This window comes from Vombatus ursinus, unplaced genomic scaffold (assembly GCF_900497805.2).
Source record: "Vombatus ursinus unplaced genomic scaffold, bare-nosed wombat genome assembly UNPS02014811.1, whole genome shotgun sequence".
Lineage (NCBI taxonomy): Eukaryota > Metazoa > Chordata > Mammalia > Diprotodontia > Vombatidae > Vombatus > Vombatus ursinus.
The window spans coordinates 12,917,977-12,940,816 of record NW_020954589.1 but is presented as its reverse complement, the minus strand read 5'-3'; the positions used below and the strand labels follow the sequence as shown (position 1 = coordinate 12,940,816).

At 45.9% G+C, this 22,840-nt stretch overlaps 1 protein-coding gene across 12 annotated transcripts in view; it reads right to left on the bottom strand.

The window, feature by feature from the left end:
* The window catches only part of BRPF3 (bromodomain and PHD finger containing 3), a 52,126-nt gene extending 30,355 nt beyond the window's left edge, over positions 1-21,771 (bottom strand). Inside the window, exons 1-9 of one of the 12 annotated variants that reach the window (XM_027876347.1) lie at positions 21,730-21,771; positions 16,152-17,601; positions 13,990-14,146; positions 11,203-11,334; positions 8,619-8,747; positions 7,896-8,208; positions 6,846-7,130; positions 4,975-5,481; positions 2,241-2,334 (exon numbers count right to left, since the gene is read on the bottom strand). In XM_027876347.1, the coding sequence (XP_027732148.1) occupies positions 2,241-2,334; positions 4,975-5,481; positions 6,846-7,130; positions 7,896-8,208; positions 8,619-8,747; positions 11,203-11,334; positions 13,990-14,146; positions 16,152-17,557 (3,023 nt within the window). In that variant the 5' untranslated portion in view covers positions 17,558-17,601; positions 21,730-21,771. Of the gene's footprint in view, positions 1-2,240; positions 2,335-4,974; positions 5,482-6,845; positions 7,131-7,895; positions 8,209-8,618; positions 8,748-11,202; positions 11,335-13,989; positions 14,147-16,151; positions 17,602-19,836; positions 19,859-21,353; positions 21,419-21,729 lie in introns of those variants that run through there. The other 11 variants (XM_027876345.1, XM_027876346.1, XM_027876350.1 and 8 more) reach the window with 11 other exon arrangements.
* Positions 21,772-22,840: the final 1,069 nt, after the last annotated feature.

Sequence of the window (22,840 nt, the reverse complement as noted above, 5' to 3'; positions counted from 1 at the left end):
ATGGCGACCTTTTGCAAATGCTTTTCGTGGAAAATGCAATCAGATGGCCAAATATTCTCAGCTCCTGTAGCTCTTACACACACAATAAAACCAACTTTCCTATAATTGCTTTATTTGCCTCTCCAAGAAGAGCCTATGAGCTATCCTCCTTTACGGCAGGGACTGTGGGCTTTTTGTATTTCTCCACAATCTGGTATGATGCCTAGCACATAGCAGATACTTAAGAAATACTTGTGGATTGAGCTTTACATTTAGCTAGTAACTTCTTTTTTGCCTTTGAGTTTCATTGAAGCTGGAATGGCAATCTTGATAATTCAGTTCTTCCAGGAGTTACTTTGTTCCACTTTGTGGTCCTTAGATAAGTTTTGCAATTAGAATACAAATTATTAACATTTACAGATAATCTAAAATTTATGATATTTAGGATCCTCTGCCTCTTTTATGCCACTTTGCCACTATCACTACAGAAAGCAGAATAGGACCCCTAAGGATGAGGGTCATTTTGTGTTCTTTTGTTTTTTTGTTGCTGTGGTCAAAGAATTCATCATCAAGTGGTCAGATCATCAAGGGATGATGATCCTCTTGCTCTTTAGCCAGTCTGGTCAGAGAACTGTAGAATCATAGTTTTAAAACTAGTCAAAGTCTCTAATTTTAAAGGAAATTGTGGCACAGAGAGGGGAAGTAACTTGCCCAAAGTCACACAGGCAATAAATGAAACAACTGGGACTGTAAAATCTCTCATCCTAGAAACCTCCATGGGGATTAACAATCAACTGTCCAGTAGGGTTTAAAAATCAGCCTGCCAATTCAATTCACTTGGCCACACCAGAAGAACAAATTTCTTTGCAAAGTCTAGGTTTCTGTTACTTTAAGGTGCATTCAAAGGCTTTCTTTTTATGTACTGTTGTTGTTCAGTCATTTTTCATTCGTGTCCAACTTTTCGTGACCCCATTTGGGATTTTCTTGGCAAAGATACTAGAATAGCTTGTCATTTCCTTCTCCAGATTTTACAGATGAAGAAACTGAGGCAAACAGGATGAAGTGACTTGCCCAGAGTCACAGAGTTAGTAAGTGTCTGAGGCCAGATTTGAACTCAAAAAAAGAGGAGTGTTCCTGACTCCAGGCCCAGCACTCTACCCACTGCACCATCTAGCTGCCCTTTTATGTACTACAGCTAGCCAAAAAATTACAGAAGTTTTTTAATTTCTCTAAACTCTGAAATTCCACTGTGGAAGGAAGCCCAGTATCCAATGCAATTATTAGTACCAGTGGGAACCCAGGTTCAAAACAATGAAGGTGGCTTCTTCCTTAATACCTCAAAGACAAGTCAGGATCACAGGACTTTGTTATCTATGTACCATTCTGTAACCAAAGGGAGAAATGCAGAGATCAATTTCTGGGAGCTTCTTTTTCCTTCCTGATCTTATATTCTCCCCTGCTCCCTTTTCTCCCTGTGCTTTGTTCAGCACTGGTTACACAGTAGATGTTCAATAAAGACCTAGAGGATCACAGAGCTAGAAAATACTTTGAAGACCTTAATGACCAGTGTCAGAGCTCTTGCCATCAAGGAAAATGTAGTATTATTTCTGCCTATTCACTGAGCACTGGATTTAGAACTAGAAGGTCTGGGTCCAACTGGGTCCAGCTCTGAAGTTGGCTCTTTATTACCTGTGTAAACCTGGAAAAAATCATTTTACTTCTCTAGGTCCCAGAACTACGTAATATCTAAGGTTCCTTCAAGTTTAGTGGAAAAACAGAGAAGCTTGAGACCTTTGAAAGACATTTCAAAAGTCCTCATAAGCACCCTTTCTAACAATAAAATCACTCACCCTTCAAAGACCATCACCCTTCTGTCAACAGCTGGGGAAAGAGTTTGAAGTGTAAAAAGAAGGAAGAAGTCACCTTCCAGAGCATCCAGCTTTCTGTTTTGAGTATGTGTCTCCCATTTGAGCCCTTGACTGAAATGTTATTTTGTCCACTTGGCTCTCGGTCAGTTGTTACTACCATACTTTTCTACTTTCCCTCCCCAGAAGAGTGGCCTGAAGCCACAGGGACCAAGATCTTTGGGACCATGGAAACACCCCATGAAGCCCTAAAAACAAGAGCTAAGGAGAAAAGAGAGCAAAAACAAAAAATAAAAAAATGAGAACCACAATGGAAAATCAACCTGTTATTGCACAGAGGCTGAAGGGAAGGGGCAAGAGACAAAAAGATGAGGATTTAGGGATTAAAGTCCTTACCTGCAAGTTTCAAATGCCAGGCCACCACCAAGACCAGAACTACATTCTGAATCAGACCCACTTTCTGTGTGCTTCCCAAAGCCGTTGGTGACTCCTGCCAAGGACGGACACACACACACATACACACACAAACACACAGTGAGCTATAGTGCATAAATTAAAATTCCCAACACACACCACTAGTTCAGGGCATAGTGGAGGGAGATGGTAGCAGCTATTCAAGTGAGCTTAGTGACCAGGGCTGCACTATGTCGGTGACTGAATATATCTTGGCAAGGTGAGGATTTTTTTTTTTAAAGGCTGATGGTTTTGACCAGCAAACAAGAATTCTCATTTCCTCCCCGAAACATTTACCCTCCTACATTTCACTTTAAAGAGAACACGGTCTATATAGGCCATCATTTGAATGCAAAGGCAAAAACTGAAGCTTTCCCACCCTCATAATTCTCACATGAGTCCAAGCTCTGCTTCTCATTTGAAGCCTAGGTGACCATCAGAGAGCTTTCTCTGCCTTTCTGGGAGCCCACCCTCCTTGCTGTCCCAGATAAACATTCACACCCCTTACACAACACACTGCTGGAAACAGCCAATCTCATTCTCTTGGGAGAGGGACAGTTAGGAGTTAGGAAGAAGCTAGGAAAAGAACAGCCCTGAAATACCCAGCAAAGTTCGAAAGACACAGAAGATAGGTGATCCAAAAAAAAAAACTAAACGTCCCATACTACAATTATAATGTACCTATTCTGTGCTGAAAGTCAGAATTTCTGAGTTTTAATCTCAGTTCTGGCAACCCATATATGATAGTTAAGTCTTTTTCCTCTCTTCTCTCAATCTTGGTTCCCCCATTTATGAAACAGAAAGAATCCTTATCTTGTAGGGACCAGATTAAGTATGAATGAGAAGAGGTCTATTTATAGCAGGGAGCTCTTTTGGAGGAATTGAAATTTTTATCAGGGCATACCAGATCACGAAAATGATCTTCATCTCTGTGGTTCAACTGTCTGACAACAGAGCCCCAGGTAATTTCAGTGACAGTGCAATGAATAGGCATCCCCACTTAAGTTCTGTCAGACACACATCATCCATATCTCAAATTGTGGGTAAAACACATGGCCAAAAGACTTAGGCTGTTATTTTGTGTCTGGCCATACCTGCGTCATCTTAGCAAAGATAACTATGCTTCTGTGTCCTATATGCTGAATAGGAGTAACACTGATAGTGCCCACTTCTTAAGGTTGCAGTGAGAATCAAGTAGGTGTAATTCAAATATAAAGCATTATTATTCTTATTACTACTACTTACTGGCATATATCAGGCAATGAAATGAATAGATTCTAAAAATTGCTTATCACCCATATACACCCAGAGTCTCTCAGAATGGACATTAAATTTAATAGCTAATCCCCTAAAGCAGGATCCTTTAGCTGAGGGTTGGTCTCAATGGTTAACAAATTCTACAGAGACTATGCATACATACAATTCTGGATAAAGAAATGATAGATACAGTTGGAAGAGAAGGAAAACAGGTGAAGGATATACCATCTGGTTGATGGGGAAATGGGGGTGAGGGGTGGGGAAGGGGGCCCAAACCAAAGGATTTAAGAACATTTTCCACCCCTCCTCCCACCAATACTTCACCCTAACAATCCAAGACTTTCCCCAAATACCATCAAGCCTAAGCTCCTCAAACTGGATTTCAAGGTTTTCCTGGCTTTGAATCTCAGACTCAAGGCTTGTTCTCTTTCAGTTTCAAGGTCTTTTGTTGATAAATTGAGGATGATAACATTTGTACTACCCTACCTCAAGGGGGAGTGAGGAAAACGCTAGAACCTGAAAGTCCATTATATGCCCTTAGGCTAAAAAGGGAGCTAGATGTTGAGACAGAGTGTGGCTAATTAAATCTCCAGAGAAAACTCCCTCCCCAATAGCAAGGAAAGAGGAAAGACCAAGAAAGCTCTGCTCTTATCCAAAAGGATAGGGGAGGGACAGAAAAGATTAAAAACATGCCAATCAACTCTATTCTCCAAGCAACCCTCCCCCACCTCCATACAAACGAGAGTAAACATCCCTATTCAGGATCCATCCTATTAGTCCACTCTTGCTAAAACTATTCCCCAGTAGCCTACATTCCACTCAGCCCTGATTTCATCACTGCCTTCAGCACACAACCATGCTCACTCTCACCCTCAGAAGCCTAGAAAGCACTGTACCCAGGCAAACTCTACCCATCTTTGGAGGCCCAGTTCAAGTCTCACCACCTCAACCAAGTATTCCCTAACTACTCCATGCCATCTGCCTCCTTTCACCAAGTGCATCTGAACACCTCATTCGGCACATAATCGTACACTGCCTTATACCATCATTTTAATGTTCACACATCTTGGCTACCAACAAGCTGTTAGATTTGAGCTCCTATATTGTAAACATGTACTCTGTAGCCCCACTGTGCCTAGGTCAGACTCGACAGAGATTAGGAAACGAACAAGTAACTGCTGGTTGACTGACTGAATCTCTTGGTTACTAGTAGCATGGAAAACCAGTTTGGGTTGCCTGACCCTCAAACAACTAACTGGCTTCCACAGGGCTTATTAAGGAGGTAAGTGACTACTGGAGCATTCTGAGCCTGCCCACAAGGATAGTACAACTGGCCAGCTGACAAGCAGAAGCAGACATTAAGACACTCCTTATTCCCTGAAGCACAAGCAGCAGCACGCGGAGCCACAGGTTAGGTCACCTGTCTCTTCCACCTGCTGAGGGGATTTCTCCCCATCACTCTCGCTGCAACTCCTGCTCTGTGGTCGCTTCTGAGCTTGCCTCTCGCCTTCAGGGCTGGCCGGGGAAGCAGGCAGGTCCATCAGATTGTGGTCCTCTCCATTCTCAAGGGCCCCATCAGAGCTTCTTTGAAGTTTAACCCCATTCTTGGCCTTTTTGAAAAGGACAGAGGTACGGCGGCCCACACCACTAAGGGGGGGCATAGTGGACATCTCAAGGGCTGGAAGGGACAGTCTGTTAAGGCCATTGTCACTCAGCAGGTGCTGGAAGGGCTGGCTCCCTCGTTGTGATGGGACCTTGTCCAAGATCTCATCCTCCACCTTCCCGTATTTTGAAAGCCTTATTGGGATTTTGCTCTCACTGATAGGTTTCAAAGTTGGAGGGTCCTGGAGGGAATCCAGATCAGAGATGGAAGGTGCTGGCCCTGTAGGCTCCAGAGTTGGGGGATGAGGAGGCTTGGTGTCATCTGCTAGAAAGAAAAAGAATCTGCTTGAACATTTTAGAAAAAGTCACTCCCCCCCCAAAAAAAGAAAAAAACCCCTCAATTCATTAACCTAAAGGAATGAAAGCACACTATTTCCTAAGACTTATCAAGCCTCAGAAATCATCCTAAAATAGACTTAAAGGGAATAAGGAAGGTTTTAAGTTTATCAACTAAGCTGGTTGTAGTTCTGATATTACATAGCGTATTTCCTCTGATTTGATCCAAGTGCTTTCTTATCTGTGATTCCATCTTGCTTCACCCATGTGAGGGAAGGAGGAGGAGTGTTAAAGATCTTTGTTTTACAGATGCTGAAACACACTTATGTGACTCGTCCAGGATCACAAAGAAAGGCAGTGGAATCAAAACTGGAGCTTCTTGACTCCCAAGCCCAAAACCCTATCACTAAGCTTCAGGCTACCCTATCATTCTCTCTGCCACATCTCAGATCTAATGGGACCTTCTCCATAAGTTTGACCCCTGCCCATCTGATACAGCACCAGACCCCAAAGAAACTAAAGTTCATCATACCAATCCATCCAGCTTCTGAGTGACAAACACTCTCAAAACCCAACTTCAGACTGAATCCCCAGGTGTGCCAAGACACCTTTCCCAACTGGGAAAAAGAAATGGAAAGCAGCTCTATTCACTAAATACCTAAAGTCTCTAAACATAGTCTTCCTGGAAGCAACTTGAAAATTAGACTCTTCTTCAGGATAGGGCCTATACAGGGTTACATTTCAAAAGGAACTTGGAGACGGACAATCTAGCCCGGCCTCCTCATTTTACAGAGGAAGCAGCAGAAGTCCAAAGAAGGGAAATGACTTGTCCAGTCCAGAGCAGGTCAGTGGCATAAGCAGGACTACAATTCAGGTGTCCTGGCTTAGAAATCACAGGATTATAGGTTTAGAACTTCAAAGGATCATCTAATTCAACCTACATGTTTTACACATGAGAAAACTGAGGCCCAGAAAGAGACTTATCCAAGACCACACCAAGTTCTAAGCAGTAGAGGTGAGATTGGAGTGCATTCCTGACACTGAATCCAGCATGCTTCCTGCCCTGGCCTCTCTGCCCTGTGCTGAGCTTCCTCACAAGCCTCTTACCTCAACATCAAAACCTGTTCTCAGATCTTCTACACACGCTAAGGTAACTTCACAACAGCTTCAGGTGTTACGCTTCCAGGGGTCCTGGCAATTCAACTGCTGCCAGAGTCTCAAGACACAAAAATGAAGCTCTAATGGTGGGCTCACAGGCATCCACCCAAAAGCTGGGAAACAGTAGGGAGTTGTCTGGCCCTTCCCTGCCAGAAACCATAACAACACTTGGCCCTGCCTGTGCACACCTCTCACCTTTCTCCCCATCCTCCTCTTCCTCTCCATGCAGGGCCTTCTCCACCACGTCCACCTCCTCCCGGGGCCCTGGTGGCAACTCCCCATTGGGCACCATCTTGTTTGGCTGCTGCTGTGCCAGCTTTTGCCGGAGGGTGTTGATCTCCCGCCGCAGCAGGCGAACACGGCGGGTCCGAGCCCCACTGGATCGCATCGTGCTCACCAGGTCCAGCTTCTCCAGAAGCTCCTTCAGCTGCACCTCCAGGGATAGGTGAGCCCGGTTCTCTGGGAGGAGGATGTTGTCCACTGCCAGGGAGAAGGGAGGACAGAGGGGGCTGAAGGACCAGCACGGCCGAGGGCAAGGGGAAGGAGCTGAGTCCTCTGGATGAGATACACTCTCCTGAAATGCCTGGGACCGGAGCTTCTAGCAGAGTCATTGTAGAGCCTCAGCCCTGGCAATACCACTGCACAGAGGGGAGCCAATTGGGCAAGATCAGAATGTGGGAAGCATCTGCAGGAAGCAGCTCACAGTCAAGAATAGGCTTCTTGGAAGGGGTCAGAGGCAGAAATTCCCTTGCCTGGGTGACTGTCTGGCTGCTACAGCAGAGCAGAAAGCCCCGAGGATCAATGCTCTGAGCTCAGGTGATTCAGTGTTTCTGTTACCAACCTACTCACCCCCAAAAAGACAACAGACACCAGCATGCAAGCCCCGTACACCAACCACACAGGGGAGGGGAAGCCCTAGGGGAGGCTCCAGCTCCCTAAGCCAGTTTTCCAAAGTGCTCCTTCTGTCCCTGTACCTTTTGAAACGAGCTAAGTGCACTGATCTTTCGGTCTTGAAGAGGTTCCTGTTCTGCAAAGGGCAAGCCCTAGCCAGGGCCCTCCCCACCCTGAAACCAAGACACACAGTGTACATAACCAGTCCTGTTTCCCCACACATGCCCCATCATCCGACTGGCTTTTACTGTCCCAAAGAATTTTCTCTGGCCCTCTAGCTCTGCCAGCGGTAGCGCAGCCCAGTCCAGCCCAAATGCTTAGCCACTAGCTTCCCCGCCACCCCAAGCTTCTCACCGTCCTCCCAGGAGAAGCGATAAAAGTCCTCCATTTTGGGTGACTCAGGTAGGTGGGTTCCCACCTCATGGTCATAGCCGATGTTCTCTGCCTGCCGCCGGGCGTGCCGTAGGACAGCCCCTCCCAGGTCCCTCAAGCGGACAGCTGCGCGGTGGAAAATTGTGTCTTTAGCATTGTACTTCATACAGTTGGTAACTATAAGGTTAAAGTCCTCCTCAAATTCCTCCAAGGTGTGGTACAGATGGGACTCCAGCTTCAGTCTCATGGTGGAAAAATCCATTGGCTTGGATATGAATTCCAGGTAATCTGGAACCTAAACATATAAAACCTGTACAATTACAAAAACCATTTACTAGCCAAACAGAGTGCACCCTTCACCGGCACTCTTAGCTGCCCCTTCCACTTGGCCCTGCTAAGCTTACTGGTAGCTCCTTGCTCCTACCCTTCTAAACCTTGCCCTTACCCCCCCCCCCCCCCCCCCCACCTCAGGGCCCCCAACATTCAATCCATCCCACTCTCAGCTATCTACTCTGTGTGGCCATTCACCACCCTCCTGGAAAAGGGTACTGGCCCCCTTCCCCACCTAAACCTATCTCCAAGACCCCTTAAATACTATATGGCCCCTGGTCTGGAAGCTCTCTTAAGTAGGGTTCTGTCCCAGCAGTGACACTACCAGATAGGTTGACGGGGCAGGGTGGTGGTGGTGGCAAGGAAAAAACTTGCCTCACTCAGGTTGACAGGTTCAGCAAAGATTTGGGCAGGATCTTTCTCCTGTAGAAGATCCAGAGTAGTGCGCAACAAGACGTTAAAAGGAGTCAGCTCCAACTCCATTGTGGCCTGTTGAACCTTGACCTAAGTAGTTCAGAGGAAAGGGGAAAGGTGATGAACAGGAATCTGCATGCCCTCTCCTCCCTACCCCCACCCACACACTCCACCACAAACACTTATTCTTGTTAAGATGGCTATGCCACTAACTGTGAAAGGGCTGGCAGGGCACAGCACAGCTTGGAAATGAAACCTTCTTGTCCTTTTGCCCATGCCAATTGAGGGCTGCTTCCCAGCTCACCACTTCTTTTTTTTTCTTTTTCTTTTTCTTTCTATTAATTTATTTTGATTTATCAACAATCACTTCCATAAGCTCTTGAGTTTTAAATTTTTCTCCCCCTTCCTCCCCAAGATGGTGTGCAATCTGATACAGGCTATACGTATACATTCCTACTAAACATATTTTCACATTAGTCATGTTATAAGGAAGAATTAAAACCAATAGGAGGAACCACTAGAAAGAGGAAACAAAACACAACAGAAAGAAAAAAAATAGCAAATAGTATGCTTCGATCTGCATTTAAACTCCATAGTTCTTTCTTTGGATGTGGATAGCATTTTCCATCATGGATCTTTCGGAATTTTCTTAGATCCTTGCATTGCTGAGAAGGGCTAAGTCTATCAAAGTTAGTCATCACACAATGTGGCTATTACTGTGTACAATATTCTCCTGGTTCTGCTCACTTCACTCAGCATCAGTCCATACAAGTCTCTCTACAAGTGCTCTCCAAAATGGTTGATCAGTTCACAACTCCACCAACAATGCATTAGTATTCCAATTTTCCCACATCTTCTCCAACATTTATCACTTTCCTATTTTGTCATTTTGGCCAATCTGATAGGTATGATGTGGTACCTCAGAGCTGTTTTGATTTGCATTTCTCTAATCAATAGTGATTTAGAGCATTTTTTCATATGACTATAGATGGCTTTAATTTCTTCATCTGAGAACTGCCTGTTCATATCCTTTGACCATTTATCAATTGGGGAACGACTTGTAATCTTATAAATTTGACTTAATTCTCTATATATTTTAGAAATGAGACCCTTATCAGAGACACTGATTGTAAAAATTCTTTCCCAGTTTTTTACTTTCCTTCTAATCTTGGTTGCATTGGCTTTGTTTGTGCAAAAACTTTTCAATTTAATGTAATCAAAATAATCCATTTTGCATTTCATAATGTTCTCTATCTCCTGTTTGGTCATGAATTCTTCTGTTCTCCATAGATCTGATAGGTGAACTATTCTTTGCTCTCCCAGTCTGCTTATAGTATCAGCCTTTATATCTAAATCATGAACCCATTTTGACTTTATTTTGGTATATGGTGTGAGATTTTGGTCTATGCCTAGTTTCTACCATACTCTTTTCCAGTTTTCCCAGCAGTTTTTGTCAAATAGTGAGTTCTTATCCCAGAAGTTGAGGTCTTTGGATTTATCAGATAGTAGATTACTACAGTCAGTCATTGACTACTATGTCTTACATACCCAACCTATCCCACTGGTCCACTCTGCTCACCACTTCTTAAGCAGAGGTGGTGAGCAATGAGGACAGATGGCTGAGAGTATGCACCAGTAGCCTCATGAAGGATTAGCATGGCTAGTGCAGACCCAATGGTGAAAGTACCAAGTTGTTCCTACTGGCTCCAGAAACTGAGCCTAGGCTGTGCTGCCTAGTCTAAGAGGTACACACTTGGTGCTGCAGCTCTCAGTCATGGCCAGAGGCCCCCCTGAGAGAGGTCTGGCTGCCCCTCTGCACCCTGCTGAGCCCCTGTGGCTGTTAGGCTGGTCTAAACACAGCCTCAAAGAAAGAGATGAGAGTGTTGTGTCCTCTCTGCTTCTATGGCTCAGCAGGGCTACTTACACTGTTTCTATAACCAAAGAGACCAGCTTTGGACCGTCAGTTTTTGTCCAGATGATTAGAGAACACCTAAAGCACCCTAGGGGCTACAGAATAGGATAAGACAGTTCCCTACCATCAAGGAGCTCTGGATCTCACTGGGCAGTTGAGATATGTACAAGGAGCATTAAGTAACAATGAAATGCCAAATAAATAACATATAGATAGTAAGTGATACAAAAATCTGGATGGACCACAGATCCCAGATTGGGGGGGACTAGCTTGGAGCACCTGTGGGTCCAAGGTCTATGCTTAGGGGCCCAAATAAACCCAAAGATGCACTACCCCCAGTGTACGCACAGAGCAAGAATGTTATTCACACCACAATCCTGCAACCTCTAGAGCAGGAAGGAAAGACCAACACACAAACCACCTAAGTGTAAAACCAGGCACCTCAGGAAGTAGTGGGCTCCCCGTCCTTCACTATCTTCCAGCCAGGGCTGGACAGTCACTTGCTGGATGGTCACAGAGTGGATTCTGACAACACTCAATGACCTTTCAGGATTCAGTGATTCTCTGTTCTTGGCTTCCCCTATACCGACTTTTGGCCAAGAATCTTAGAGGAAGGAAGCAGTTTCCCCTTACCTGCTCCCTCTTGAGCTTCTCTCTCTTTCGGATCAGCTCAATCAACAGCCGTGCCCGCTCCAGGTCATGGCGAAGCTTCTGCCAGTACTTAAGCTCTTCCTTTACAGCACTGGTTTTCTCGTCCTGTTCCTTCTAGGAAGCAAAGGGAGGAGCTGGGGGGGACGCGGGAAACATGCACTTTCTGTAGACATCAACCTCCTCCCTAGGCCTTGGCAAAAAAAAAATTCCCTTCTCCCTTCCTTCCCATCCTCTATATTTGGCTACAGTCAATGTCAAAATCTTCAATTCCAGCCTAACGAGGCTACCAAATGGAAAGTCACCTGGTGCCTAAAGGCACCTCAGTGCTTCCACTGTGGTTATGAATTTTTTACCACCACACAACAGCCAACTATGAAGAGACATACAGGAGATGAGACCATCAAAGGGAAGCTGTGTTATTAATGTGGGCAAGGGGGAGGGGAAGACTATTTCCCTAAGGGGTGATTAGACTAGGCCTTTTTCCTACAAATAGTTATTAAGTACCTTGGGAATTTTTTTTGGGGGGGGGGATAAGGGGCATAGGAGGCTATGAAAGAATTATCAGAAAAGGATGGGATACATCAAGGAAGGATTCCTAGACCCAATGAGTTAACTCTTCTAGAGTGACAATAGACATGAAATTGTAAAAGAAGAAATGACTAGAAGAGAGGTTTGCAATTAGGAACCAAGGACGAGGTTGAAAAGGGACAGGAATCAGATGATGGAAGACTTTGAATGTCAGGCTGAGGTATTTGTGTAGAGTAGTAGAAAAACCACTGAACTAAAGAGTCAGAAGACTTGATCATAGGATCATAGAGTTCATTATAACTCTAATCAAGTCATTTTTCTTCTCTGGGTCTTACAAGATGGTGTTGAGAATCCCTTCCAGCTCCAACATTCCAGAATATTCTGACATGCAAGTAGCCTTTCTAGATTCTGAGCAGGGGATGGTGAAAATGATTCCTAAATAAGTCCATGGCAGCTATGTTTAAGGTTCCCCTGAAGTAGCAAAGAACCTGAAATTAAAGACACCTCTAAGAAGCCACTATAGTAAAGATAATAAGGCCTTGGAATGGGATGGAGACTGAAAGAATGGAAATGAACAGACAAACCTAACATGTTATAGAGGAATCAATTAGACTCAGTCAATGAGTAGATATGGGGGACCACGCAGAGAAGAATAATGGGGAAAAAAAGCCAATCAGAAAGGCATTGGTGTGGGGGAAGAGTGCTGAAATAACAGGCATCAGTCAGGAGTTCAGATTCCAATTCTGACTCTTGCAGCCTATGTGATCTTAAGTAAATCACTTAATTTTTCTGGGTCTGAGTTTCCTGATCTGTAAAATAAGGAAATTCCCCTAGGTCATCTTCATGGGCCCTTATAACCCCAGATGTATCATCTGATGACCTACTATGAGAATTCAGTACAGTGAAGGGAGGCCGTGATGGGGGAGGGAAAGTTGAGATGAGGTGCTGAATCACTGGGGAAGGAGGACAATAATGAGGAATTCAATTTTCACAAAGTCTACAGGGATAAATAACAATGGAAAGAAATATCCTCTAGTAAACTGGAGATAATGGGACAAGAAAAGGAACAGAAGGTCAGAGCTGGGAAGGTGGCAGAATTGAGTCCTAAAAACATGATGGGAATGAGATTACTGCACCAAAGAGGATTAAGAGGAAGAAAGGAACCAGTGAATGCACAGTTAAAAGGAAGATTAATCAATAAAGAGAGTTGTCAAGGAGGTGAGAGAATCAGATCATGTTACAGAAGCTGAGGCAAGAGACAGCAACATAGTATCAAATAAAGCTTTAGTTCAAGAAGAGGACTAGATCATCCAAGAAGTGGGTCATCGTGATCTACAGAAAGCAGTTTCGGCAGTTTCAACAGGGTGGAAGAAAGAGGCTAGACTGAAAGGTCCTAAAGGACAGCTTAAAAGTAAAGGAGTTACAAATGAAATGGCCGTGAATGAAAACAGGCCAGCAACCAGAGGGGGCGGTAGAGTCGATGAAAGTTTCAGCTTAGGAGACAGACAGGCACATATAAAGGCTTAAGGTAGAGATTCTCAGACTCTTCTAGAACCCACACCCCTTCAGCTTTTCAGTAAACATTCCTCTACCTGCTACACAATATGAATGAAAAAAAAATTTAGTTTTCCATGCATGGTCACATGAAAATATAAAATAAAGTGACTAATTTTTCCTTTCCTGTGGTATATCAAAAATTGTGTAATCTCATTCATTGGCAATCAATTTGGAGTTTTAAAAATATTGCAATAGGATAAGTTATTTGCCAAATACTACCTGTACCCTTGCCTGAGGGTACACACATATCATTCAGGGCCTAGGGGACGGAATAAATAAAAAGAAAAAAACTATGACATTGAGAAGGATTGACCACAAGACTACATTCAAGTCCGTTTTATTTCTCCCCTCCCCCTAAAGTTTCCAAGCCCAACGTCCCACTCCTGTTTCTGATGCCTTATCTGGTCTACTGAGCTGTCAGTCCTGCCCTTAAAGCTTATCCCCCAAACCTGCTATGGCCCCTGGGGAGGTTGCTACCAGTTGGAAGTGGTATCTATATAGTTGCCTAAAGGGTAACAGTACAAACTGATCAGCCTCATAATTACTGGCCATGAGTCCCTGGGGCAAGAAGAGTCTACTCTTGAAGGCTGCCACACCTCAAGCAGTGTGGGACCAGCAACATATTGGCCCCCCCCAACATGTCCCTGGGTATTCTTCCATTCTTCCCCTCAGCCCCTCACCCACCTGCTCAGCATTTCTTTGGGACTGAAGGTGCGAGTGTAGGCGCCGGATGAGAGGAACACCATTCCTCGCCTGCCGTTTCAGCAGCCAGTAGTTATGCAGCCGCTGCATGAATTGGGTCTTCCTCTGCAGGGAGAGGCCACTACAGATCTTGTTCAACCTTGGGGAGAGTGGGGATGGGGAGCAGGGAGCAAGACAGGTCGGTGTTCAGAGTCAGAGGGGAGTCAGAATTCTGGCACCCAAGCCCCCATCCTGACCTTAGTCTCTTCTAGAGCTGGTGGAGCAGGGACAAGAAGAAGGCTATAGAGTTGCCAAACATTTCAGTCCAGAAAAAAACTTGAAATGATAATAGCAAAGTCAGGTATCCAAAGTTCAACATCTTGGATTTTTACTACCAGCCTTCAGCCTAACCCCTCCCAACGTTTCACACTGGAACCACAATGGAATCACTCTCATTTTTGTCAGCTATTTGATGCTTTGTCTAACAATTATGAGATGCTGAGCTATAAGAAAATATCAGCACTATTTCCTAATCTCTGTTGTTAATGGTACAAAAAGTAAGAACTCCTCACATCTATGTAACACTTTAGTTTAAGGAAGTATTTTTCTCAGAACAACCCTATGAGAAGGTTGTGCAAGTGTTCGCATCCCTAAGACAATAATGGATTAAAGAGATTATGTGATGTATGTATGTGTCAGAGTCAGGATTTGAACCCACGTCTCCCAATTCCAAGTTCAGCATTCTTTCTCCGATACTATGATGTCTCATAAGAAAGGAAAACTGGAAGTTCTATACCAGGGGTACTATCATTTGGGCCAAGTGTGACCCCCTTAGAGACATCCTAATTTTGGGGTTCTTATTGAAAACATTGGGGTCATGAGGATTTTGCCTAAATTTGACCCAGTGAAAATCATTGACATCTAAAAGTGTGACTAGAAAGCTCATTAAGGTCCTCCATTCTTCCACAAAGAAGAAGCTCAAGTCCCAGTACCCAGGTTCAAGCTAATAAAGCTCAGGGGAAGAATACTGACCTAGAGCGAGCCAGGCCTCCTAAAATCAAGAATAAGATGACCAGTTTTTACAAGCTGGCAACCGGGAAAAAACGGGGCATTTGTGTAGGTCTAAAAAAGTGCAAGGGGCTCTCTTTCATCCAGCCTTTTCCCCACTCTTATCATGGTACCAAAAAAAAAAAATGATATCTAGACCCCTTTCACTAATATTTAATAAATATTTCACTAATATTTAGACCACTCCAATCCTGCAAACTGCAGCAAGCTCTATTCTTAATCTCACTCTTTCTGAACCAGTTTGCTCACAAGATCCCAAAAGAATTCAGGGGTTGGGTGGAGGAAACTGTGTTCAAAGAAAAGACATAACATAACAACTCTGGAAATCTGAACTAAGGTCTCAGCCTGCTCATCCCAGTACTGATCCCAGCATGAAGCACATGTGGGCCCAAAAGGAATAAGACAGAGCAGAAGCCAAAACTCTGTTAGGATACAATATTAATCTTGGGTGAATCCCTTTCTCTCCAGCTATATCCCTTGGGCATGTGCTCCACTCCAGTGTATGTTACTGGCAAATTCCTTAAATGGCTTAATTCTTTCTTCTTCCCATCAACACATTCTCCCTACACCTTTCTATGAAGAAATATGATGTACTCAATAGACCAGTGGACTAGAACTAGAAGACCTAGATATCTGAGTGCTAGGCTGTCTCTGACACTAAATGAGTTGTGGTCTTGAGCAGGTCACTCCTGCCTAGAAGATTTCTAATACCCTTCTATGTTGTGACATTCTAGAAGTAGTCTATGAAAATATTCTTTCTTAAGGCTGACCTTCTCCAGGAAAACTTCCCTAACTCATCACCCTCTCTCCAAAACTGTATTTCTCCTTATCAGTCCAAGGACATGCCCATTACTGTTGACAGTTCTTCTCTGCCTAATTACTTAGTGCACATTAGACTATGTTTGACTTGATAGAACTGGGGGTGTGTGAGGTCAGATATCTGCATGACCAGAGGCCTATCCTTTTTTCAAGGACTTTTAAGTCTAAGGGAGGATATGTCTCTCCCTTTCTCTAACTCTTCAAGGTGACTGAATAAGGGTGCCCAGAGAATGGGTACTCGGTCTCCTCTCCTGCCTGGCTTGGTGGCTATGGCTCACCTGCAGGATGGGATCTGTGTTATAGTCACTAGGGGTGCTGTTGCAGGTGAATCCTTCACTGGGTCCTCTGACTCCTTCTTGATCTTCTGCTTCACTTTCATTTTGTTCTTCTTTAGGGAAGTCTTCAGGGCACTGCTTACTGGGACCTTGCTTTCTTCTTCTCCTCCTCCCTCCTTTGCCTCATCTTCTTCCCCACCTTCACCGGAGACCACAGGGAGAACGTCCTTCTTCACAGTGCCAGGTGGGGAGTGGGCTTCACAGTAGGCTGTCTTTCGAACTGTGAAAGTAGTACCATTTAGGCTGGTTTCTCTCATGGGCTCTATCTTCATAAACAACCCAGCCCGCTGGGCACATGTCACATGAAAGGCTGTGTAGCAATTCACCTTGTGGCATTGGATAGCAGCACCTAGGCCCTTCTGCTTACAAATGTAGCAGGTCAACTTCCATCGAGCTGGTGGGATATTGTCAATACCCTCAATAGGCTCCAGAAACACGGTATTAGCAAAACAGACCTCAGGGATCCAGATGGCACACACCACATGAGCCCAGTGCCCATCACTGGTCTGCTTGAAGGCCCCACCCTTGTTGGGGCAAAGAACACAGTCCACAGGACGGGAAGGGGACTGTAAGCAGCATCGGCAAAGCCACTGTCCCTCTGGAATGTAGGGGACCCCATAGCACTCCTGGTGCACAGCCAGGTTGCAAATGTCACAGAAGAGGATGACATTGCTGTTGTGACACTCATCATCCATGCAGACACAGCAGAAAGCATCTTCATCAATGAGGGTCTGCTGAGCCCCACTACTTCGGCTCTCTAAATAGGATTCCTTTTCTAGTCTATCTACCAGCAATTCAAATGTGTCAGCGGAGATGGTCCCATGGCCATCCACCACTCTCTTCTCATTCACCATGTCTAACCACGCCAGGTCCTCCTCATCCATGTCATATTCCACATCGGCATCCAAGTCCTCTGGTGGCTTCTCAATGTAGCGATAGTAAGCAGCAGGGAGGGGTGGTGCATCTGGCTGGCTGCATGAGTCAACCACTCGGAAGCTGGGCTGAGGCAGGTGGAAGGAGGTGCCTGGGGCATGCTTGGAACAGGACTCCTTTTTCTTTCCTTTTGAAGAGGTTTTCTTGGACTTGCCAGGAAACAGAGGCTGCTCACTGTTTTCTTTGTTGCTATTACATTCGGTGATGTCCTGAGCTGTCAGCTCATCCTCAGTGATGATTTTCAGAGGGTCATAGATGCTGATTCGGTGCAGTCGTCCATCAATGTCCACCTCCACAATCCGCTGTGCCTGGGCATAAGTTAGTGTCTCTCGAGTTGGGGAGCACTTGAGGCTATAAGGGGATGGAGAACGCCTGCCTTCGGCATTCTGCCGGGATCTCCTTCGAGGCTTCCTCATGTTACTTACGGTCCTAATAAGTGTTGTCTGGGAGTGAAAAATGCCTAAGAGAAAAAGCCAAGAGATAAATGTAAGCAGATAGATGGGGGAACACAAGTAGCATAAAGTAGCTCATCCAAACATATAATGAGAAAATTTTCCTTAAGACACCAAAAAGACCACCATGGCTTCATGTGTCCCCACTTATTAAAATTGTCATGTGTATTTACATTTGAATCAAACCAGTGATATAATTGGTATAGGGAACTCCCAGTGATGAAAAATCCTCTACCAATACAAATCAGCACCTGTTCTGAAACATATAGTCTTAGAGTTAGTTGCCAGAAGCACTAAGTCAAGTCACTTGTCTGGAAGGGAAAGTTAGAGGCAGAGCTTAAATTCAATCCTTCCTCACTCCTAAGGCCGGCTCTCTATCCACTACACCAGGTTCCTCTAACTTTTCTATGAACATTTTGAGGCTTACAAATTGCTTTTCTCACAACAGTCCTGTAAGGTAGACAGCACAAGAATTATTGTCTTCATTTTATAATAGAGGAAAAAGACTTAGGGTTCAAATCAAAGTTCATCCATTCCAACATGCTAACCTCACTGTCACCCCCAGAATCACAGAGACCGAGGGGTAGTATCACACCTATGGTTAAATAGGTATCCCTTCTTGGTTCAGATTTCAAACTGCACACACACAGCATCTGAGCTATGTAATAACTCTTAAGAGAAACCCTGAAAACTACAGGACAGGCCTTGCTAAAGGAATCAAGAAAATAACCTAAAGTAGTCTACTCTCTAGAAGGCTTTAAATTAGACAAGTCTAGAAGCCCTGGAAACTCACCAAAGAAATCCTCACTCTGAATTAGAAACCAACACAGGATTAAAATGCCCTTACCACATGTTATAAGCTCAAAAGATGCTCCCTTCCAAAACACATACACCGTTCTACACTCATACAGTGCTGAGAACTATTGTCCACACAACATCTCTGAAGTTTTCCCTTAAGAGGTTTTTAGAGGAAAGGAGCTACAATTGCTGACAAGGAAATTCTTGGCTCTCTCCCTGGTACCCACAGCAAACAATATCCCTTAAAAATGGAGCCTAGAGGGGCAGCTAGGTGGCACTGTGGATACAGCACCGGCCCCAAAGTCAGGAGGACCTGAGTTCAAATCCGGCCTCAGACCAAACACTTGACACCTACTAGCTGTGTGACTCTGGGCAAGTCTCTTAACCCCAATTGACTAAAAAAAAAAAAAATTCTGAATATTAACAAAAATGGAGCCTAGAATACAAGTATATCTGAGCTGGTAATAACTAGACAATAGGGTAACTAACAGGTGCTTCTACTTGTATTATATACCTCACAAGTGAGGCTAAAATGAGATGATGCATATAAAGTACTTAGCATGTTTTAATGTACTACATAAATAACAACTATCATCAGTCCCCCCCAAGGTTTAAAGGACTACATAAACATTTATTATAATTCCACCATGGCAAAATTAAGGCAGATTAATAAGCCACATTATCCACATCTGTGAAGTGGGGCACCACTATCAAATTACCTTACAAGGTAAACTGAAAAACATCAGCCAGAAGCCATATGCGATAAGAAGTCAAAAGTTTTACTTTTACATTCTGCTTCTATTAATTCATCACATGAATTTAAACAAGTGACTTTTCCTCTTTGTGCCTGTTTCTTTTTTTGTATTAATTAATTTAGTTTTCAACAATCATTTCCATAAGCTTTTGAGTTTTAAATTTTCTCCTCCTCCCTCCCCATGGCATGCAATCTGAAATAGGCTATACATATACATTCCTATTAAACATATTTTCACATTAGTCATTTTGTAAAGAAGAATTAGAACCAATAGGAGGAAGCACAAGAAAGAACAAACAAAACAAAACAGCAGAAAAAAAATAAGAGCAAATAGTACGCTTTGATCTCCATTCAAACTCCACAGTTCTTTCTCTGGATGTGGACAGCATTTGCCATCATGAGACTTTTGGAGATGTCTTAGATCCTTGCATTGCTGAGAAGAGCTAAGTCTATCAAAGTAATCATCTATGCCTCAGTTTCTTCATCTATAAGATGTAATAGTAATAATACCTCATTCTCTCATGCTATTGTGAAGAACAAAGGAGATAATGGATATAAAATTGCCTTGAAAAGTATAAAGCACCAATCAAACGTTAGTTTATTATCCTTAATAAGCTGTAATTAGTATCATGGTTAAAAACATCACCTATCCCAACAGCAGCCCAAGATTGACACAAGTTAACAACCTCACCATTCTGGCAAGAATTCATCTTGGGTACTATGCATAGGAAAGGGGGAAGGATGAAGAAACCCATCAAGGAGGGTTGCCCCGTCTTGGGAGGGCTCTGAGTCAGACTTGAACCATCTGGCACCAGCTGGGAGGCCCTAAAAATGCTTCATGCCTTCGGGGCAACCTGTGCCACATGCTGTCAGCCTGCCTGCCCACGTTGCCAAATATTTTGAAGTCCTGTTTCTTTTAGCCACCTCCCAAACAAACTACTAGTTTTCTCAGCTACTTGGAAAGAGAAAGAGAAAGAAAGAAAGAGAGAGAGAGGGAGAGGGAGAAGGAGGGAGGGAGAGGGAGAGGGAGAGAGAGAGAGAGAGTGAGTTGTGTTTGGGGGAGTGGGAAGGGTCTCATTCAACATAATTCCCTCCCTGACTTTTCCAATCAAATACTCTACCCATTAACTAGCTCGGCTCGGTTCAATGGAAAGGGGGAAGGGAGGTGGAAACACTGAGTCTGGAGTCCGAAGACACGGGTTCCAAATATAACTTCTGTCAGCAAAGTGACAAATAATTTAAACTCCAATGGCCTCAGTTTTCCGGTCTGTAAAATGAGGAGATTTAACTAGATGGCCCCTTAAGTTCCTCCCAGCTCTATAAGTATCTTTCTAGGAATGGTGCTCAATTCTATGCTAAACCGGAACTGGGACCAGGGTGACCAGCTCCCTGCCCTCAAGAAGCTTACAATTTAGTTGCAGTTTAGCCAGAGGTCCGTCAGTCCCACCAACGAAAAAAAACAATAGCCTGCCCCAATGGTCCTCCATCCTCCTTCCCCTAACAACCCCACGGGTAACTGGGGAGCTGGAGGTGGGAAGGTATCCCCACAATCAGGCCTCACATGCCACCTGCCCCTGCAACGCCCCTGCACATAGTAGGTGCAGAACGGAGCCCCCTGAGACCTGGCACTTTCATCAGGCAGGTCAAGTCTCTAGCTGACCCCTGCCCCTTTAAGAAGGCAATTCTTCCAGAAGAATCTTTAACCCTTTGGGAAGGGGGAAAAAGTCTAGAGCGAAACAAGAGAGAGCGGAGGGGGGGAATACCTAGAGACAGACAGACAGAAGAGACAGACTGATAAAGCGAGGGAGAGGAGCCGCATCCCTATTAGCCAATCGGCCTGCCAATCCCGGAAGCCCGGTGCCAAGGGCCGCGAGAAGGCGGGACAGCTCTCCCCAACTTCCAATCGGCGGGCGGGGGGGGCGGGGCTCGCGCGGCGGGGGCAGGGCTCTCCCGCTCAGTCGCCAGGGCTAGGGGAGACAAGATGGCGGCGGCGGCGGGAGGGGGGTCCCGCTCCTCTGCTTTGCCTCCCTCCCCCTCAGCCCGCTCGGGCCTCCGCCGCCTCCGCCCCTGGGGAGGAGTCACACGGTTCTACCGCCGCCTGGAGCGGGAAGCCTCCTCCCTCCCCGCGGCCCCTCCCCTCTCCTTCCCTCCCCCGGTCGCCCGGGCCCCGCTGCCCCCGCCCCCGCCCGGGCCCGTGGCCCCCGTTACCTCAGCCCGACCTGGCGGCTCGGGGGCCCCTCGGCCGGGGAGCGGAGGCCTGCTGCTCCCCCACCTCCTCCGCGTCCTCCGCGCTGGCCCCCGCGGCGGCCGCCGCTCCCCGGGGGAAGGGAGGGGAAGGGAAGGGAAGGGGAGGAAAGGGACGGGAGCGGGAGCTGGAGCCGCCGCCGCCGCTGCTGCCGCCACGGAGCCCGGCCAGGGGAGGCAGCGCGGGGGGAGGGATCAGCCCCCAGGCAGGACCCGCCCCTCCGGCCTCCCCCCGCCGCCACCGCCGCCGCCGCCCCTGCCCCTGCTCCCGCTCGCTCCCGCTCCCTCCCTCCCCTCCTCCCCGCCCGCGCCGCCACCGAAAACGCGGAAAAAAACCCACACTCGCCCTCCCGGGAGAGAGGGAGCAGCGGCCGCTGGAGCGGAGCCGGAGCAGCCCCGTCACCGCCGCCGCCGCCGCCGCCACGGGGGCACGGTCCTCCCCTCAGCCTCACGGTGGCGGTGCGGACACCATGGCGGGGAAGGGAGGGGGCGGCCTGCGCGCCTCGGGGCCTCCCGCGCCCGCCCCTCCCTCCGCGCTGCGGGGAGCCCAGGGCGGCTGCTGGGGGTAGGGGGCGGCCTCGGCCCGAGGGGCTCAGCCCCGCCCCCTGTGCTTCCAGCAGGTGGAGGTGGCCGAGGGGACCGAACTGAGTCCTGGGTGACCTTGGGCATGTAGCTTACCCCTCTCTGGGCCTCAGTTTCTTCATCTGTAGAATGAACAGGTGGGACTAGATAACCCCTAGATCCGTTTCAGCTCTCTCTAGGAGGGTAAGACGACCAACCAATGCCTGGAGGAGGGGGAAGGGAGGATGAGGATAAGTGTAGTAGAAAGACTGCGGGATTTCGTAGTCAGGGGGCCTGGGTTCAAATCCCAGCACTACCTATGCAAAAGTGTTTTAATCCCTCTGAGCCTCAGATTCCTCTTAATACAAAATGAAAGGGTTGGACTGTGTACATAGCCAGGATCCTGAGTCATTTAACTAGTAATTTATAAAGTGTCAACTATGTGCCAACCACTGTGTTTATACACTTCGGATACAAAGAAAGACCCCCCCCCCCCGCCCCCTAAAGAAATAAAGATTTAACACTTTCTCAAAGATCTGATTACTCTCTGGAGTAGTCCAGATTACTTCCACCTTTTTTTGAGAACAGCAGTGGAGACTTGTACCTATGTTTTGTACAAGTGAAGCCAGCTGGTTAGTTATTCTAATTAAATTCGAGAACTATTTACTGAGCTTGACAGGATGTTTAAGATGTGCTAGGGGATGTGGGGGTGAAAAGATAAAAGTTCCTGCCCCTAAGCTACATTTCAGTAGCTAGGAAACCCTTATTTAAATACAGTAGTGGTAAAAGTTTGAGTGCCAACCTTAAAACAACGGCTAATGATACCTTGTTTCTCTTTAGTAAGAAAAAAGTCCTTTTCTCTTTAGTAAGAAAAAAGTCCTTTTCTCTTT